We start from the raw sequence: 3535 nt of genomic DNA on the forward strand, positions 1-3535 counted from the left end.
TTATGTGCATTATTTACATTGCATTCATTATTTTAATAAATTAATTCTTCCTCATTTCAGCCATGATATCACAGTCCTATTATCGAGAGGTGATGCAGTCATCGGAGAAAACATATTTAGGCTAAAAATCACAGTCTATTTACTAAATACAATAATTGCCTAAAAAATAATCGTAGAATTTCGACATACAACTATACTAATATATAAATACAAAGTGCATATTTATTCATCTAACAATAACAAAAATAATCAAACATTAATAAAAGTTCACTTCACACACACATGCAATATATGGTATAACTACTTGAGTTTATATGAAGTACGAATCCCTGAGGAACACTATCCAATCGGGAACTTTTTCAGAACTATAAATCTGTTAAAACTCACCTTTACTTTTACATGTTTATAACTAAGAATATTTCTTTGCTTGTAACTTTAAAAAAAGGCTACATAAAATAATAAATCATAAACCAAAATCATGTTATTTGAGATCATTGGAATTTAAGGTAAACATAACAAAAGGTATCAAATCTATAATTTGCAATATATAATTTCATTAGATTGGGTGTGATTTTTAGCTAAATATGTATGTTTAGTTTGAGATTAGTAGTGGTAGCCACCAGCGCCACCAGATCCCCCTGCGCTGTTGCCTCCAGACCCACCATTATAGGCTCCCTCTCTGTAATAATAAGAATAGATATAGTATATACTATAAATATGAAAAGAGTGGCGGACCTTTACGCACTAACGTGCAAACGTAACGTGCCGTGTAAAGAAATGATCTATACTGATTCTAATTGTGCAGACAAGATGTCATCTAAATTCCAGCCGTTAGGAGGAGTTGTCAGATGACAAACATATGTGTAGAGGAATCATATCAGGGGTAGCGAACCTATATGTCAATGTGCCATTTCTGGTAAGGAAATGTTTATTTAATAAGTGCCATAGATAATATTAATTACTTCATTTTGACTTAGTGATTATTGAGAGACCCTTGTGTAATTTATACCTACATACACATTAAAAAGTGAGTTAAAGTGAAAGAAAGCATCGTTAAGTGGCATCTGTGGTACCCTTCTTACTATACCCCTATAGACGGCGCCGTTGGTGGCACACCGCTTGACTTGCGCTGGTCGAGAGTTCGATTTCTCGTACAATGCAAACATTTGTACCATTCACCATGATACATTCTTTTTTGTTTTTTATGTACATTATGTATGTATTAACGACTTCGTACAAAGTCCATCTCATTACCTATTTATCAGAACAATCAATAATATGATTTAAATTTAAAATATACTTACGATGACGGATTCTGTTTATTGAATTCAATAGATCGAAGAATCTCCTCCGGAATGGGGGGTGGAGTAGGCAGATGAGGTCCAACGGGATGGAATCCATTTTCATCTGCTGTGTATGTGAGAGTAATCTGTTGTCCATCAGGAGCACGGTAAGAGAACCCACCCTCAGCTGTTACAGCGGGGCCTTCAGGTCCCGGGGCGCGAGGAGCGCCGCTTTCGTGAGCTTCTATGCCGTTGCCGGTCTCATAGCTGTAATATTTTTTTATTCAAGAAACATACTTGTGTAATGCTATTTTATCGTGACTGCAAAAGGTGATTTTTTTAATCTAATATTTCTTTTATTTTTATCAGAGAAAAGTATTACTATTTATTCGACTATTTTGCTTTATTTTTATTGGATTATTGAAATTATTTATTCTATGCTAGATAATTTACTTAAGATTCGAATAGATCGAAAGTGATTAGAACAGAAGCTTAACTTTATTCCATATATTGTTACAACCCAAAAATCTAGCTTAAATTAAAAAAAAATATATATATTAATATCTATCACAAAAGCTTTTATTGTATTGGTATACCTAGACAAATAAATGCGTACGGAATTCCGACTATACATTCTCTACGTTATTGTGATATAAAAACATAAGAGGACAATTGGAATAGCTTACCTGAAGTGATAAGTGCCGTCGCCATTGTTCACATTCTCGTATTTAGTGATGGGTATATTCGCGCCCCCAGTACCTCCGGATCCGCCAAATCCGCTCCCTGAACCGCCACCCCCTCCGCTATACCCCCCATTGCCCGCTCCGCCACCTCCTGAGCTACCAGGTCTAGGAGGCAAGTATTGGGGCTCCAAACGTCCGCAAGACACAACAGCTATGAGTGTCGTTGTTAAGGCAAACTAAAAAAATATACATTAAGAATTTGTCATTTTGGTGGATTATTATAAGTGTTATAAGGGCCACTGTAATTAATGTTCGGTGAATAATAATATTGACAATGCACACAGCGCGATCTAGCCAGCGCGACTTTCTGGAGGCTTATGCTTCACGTAAGCTGTTTCATCATTTTAGTAAAATTCATTAAATTTAACAGACATTTAAAACAATTCTTAAATAACATAGTAACAAATTATATTACTAAAAAATATTAAGATATCCTTCTAAATTTTCTATCAATAATTGAACTTAATGATTTATTTAGTTACAAGAAACTTATTGATCGTCAGTAATACATGAGTTAAGTGAATACAAGAGAAAGCTATTACGGATAAATATAATATTATTTTAGAATACGATCTGTACATTACATTCTGTCGATGTCAGGTTAGGCGTGTACATTTTACATCGAATTGAATAGCAGTAACATGATTAAATTATAATGCTACCAAATGAGTAACGATATATGAGCTACATTTCTGTGTTTGAGCGAAATGTCGGAAATTCGATGCACTACCACCAAAATACTGGGTGTAGTGTGAGGCAGTCACGATTGTTATTTGGCTTCTATGTAATTTGAATCTATTTTGCAGTGTAATCTATGGTGAATACCAACATTACTGCATGAACGAAGCTTTACCATATCAGGAACATTTGTTGCTAATAAGATTAGACTACTCACCAGAGAGTACATAATAGCGGTTTTTTGTGATATTTTATATTAATTAAACTGGCACTCTATGTTTGGCGGCTTACTGAATAAAGTTAGCGAGGATGTGCCCCGTTTTATATTGCTCCGTTTTGCCCTTTCTCGGTTGCTTCACCTTGTGCGTGTTCTGCAGATATCGGTGAATCCGAGCTTTACTCGATCCACGCCTCGAGGTTTCGTTAACCTGAAATTCCCTTTGCTAATAAATTTTTCTTTATCATTTTTTCCGTAGAACATGTTATTAGTATTAAGATTATGAAAATTAATTATTTAAACAAAAACCAAAGACATTTGAACATTTGTTTGAAAAAAATAACAACATTGATTATATGTATTATCAATATTTGGTTAGTTGCTTTTTATATAAAACTACGGGAATGTTTAGGTACTCCGTGGTTTGGAAAAGGTTAAATATTTTCTAGATTAATATTACAACATGTACAAAATAGCATTTCAAAATGCAGGAATATGCATATAGATACTTATACTATATTTATATTTTTTTATGGATAATGTTATATATTTCTATCTTTTCTGGTCCACTATTATATTAATTGATTTGGATTATAAAATTTGGTTACAATAAT

The 3535-nt window shown here is 33.6% G+C and overlaps 1 protein-coding gene across 1 annotated transcript; it reads right to left on the reverse strand.

Annotated features, from left to right (window-relative positions):
* Positions 1–218: 218 nt before the first annotated feature.
* Positions 219–3185, reverse strand: LOC131842640 (pupal cuticle protein 20-like). Its single transcript, XM_059191211.1, has 4 exons — positions 3105–3185; positions 1970–2202; positions 1305–1550; positions 219–679 (listed from the first exon to the last, which is right to left on the reverse strand). Exons 1-4 carry the CDS (start codon positions 3183–3185, stop codon positions 604–606), a joined length of 636 nt encoding a protein of 211 aa, XP_059047194.1. The 3' UTR covers positions 219–603.
* Positions 3186–3535: the final 350 nt, after the last annotated feature.

The sequence above is a fragment of the Achroia grisella genome, unplaced genomic scaffold (assembly GCF_030625045.1).
Source record: "Achroia grisella isolate CSIRO2021 unplaced genomic scaffold, CSIRO_AGI_Agris_v1 utg241, whole genome shotgun sequence".
Taxonomy (NCBI): domain Eukaryota; kingdom Metazoa; phylum Arthropoda; class Insecta; order Lepidoptera; family Pyralidae; genus Achroia; species Achroia grisella.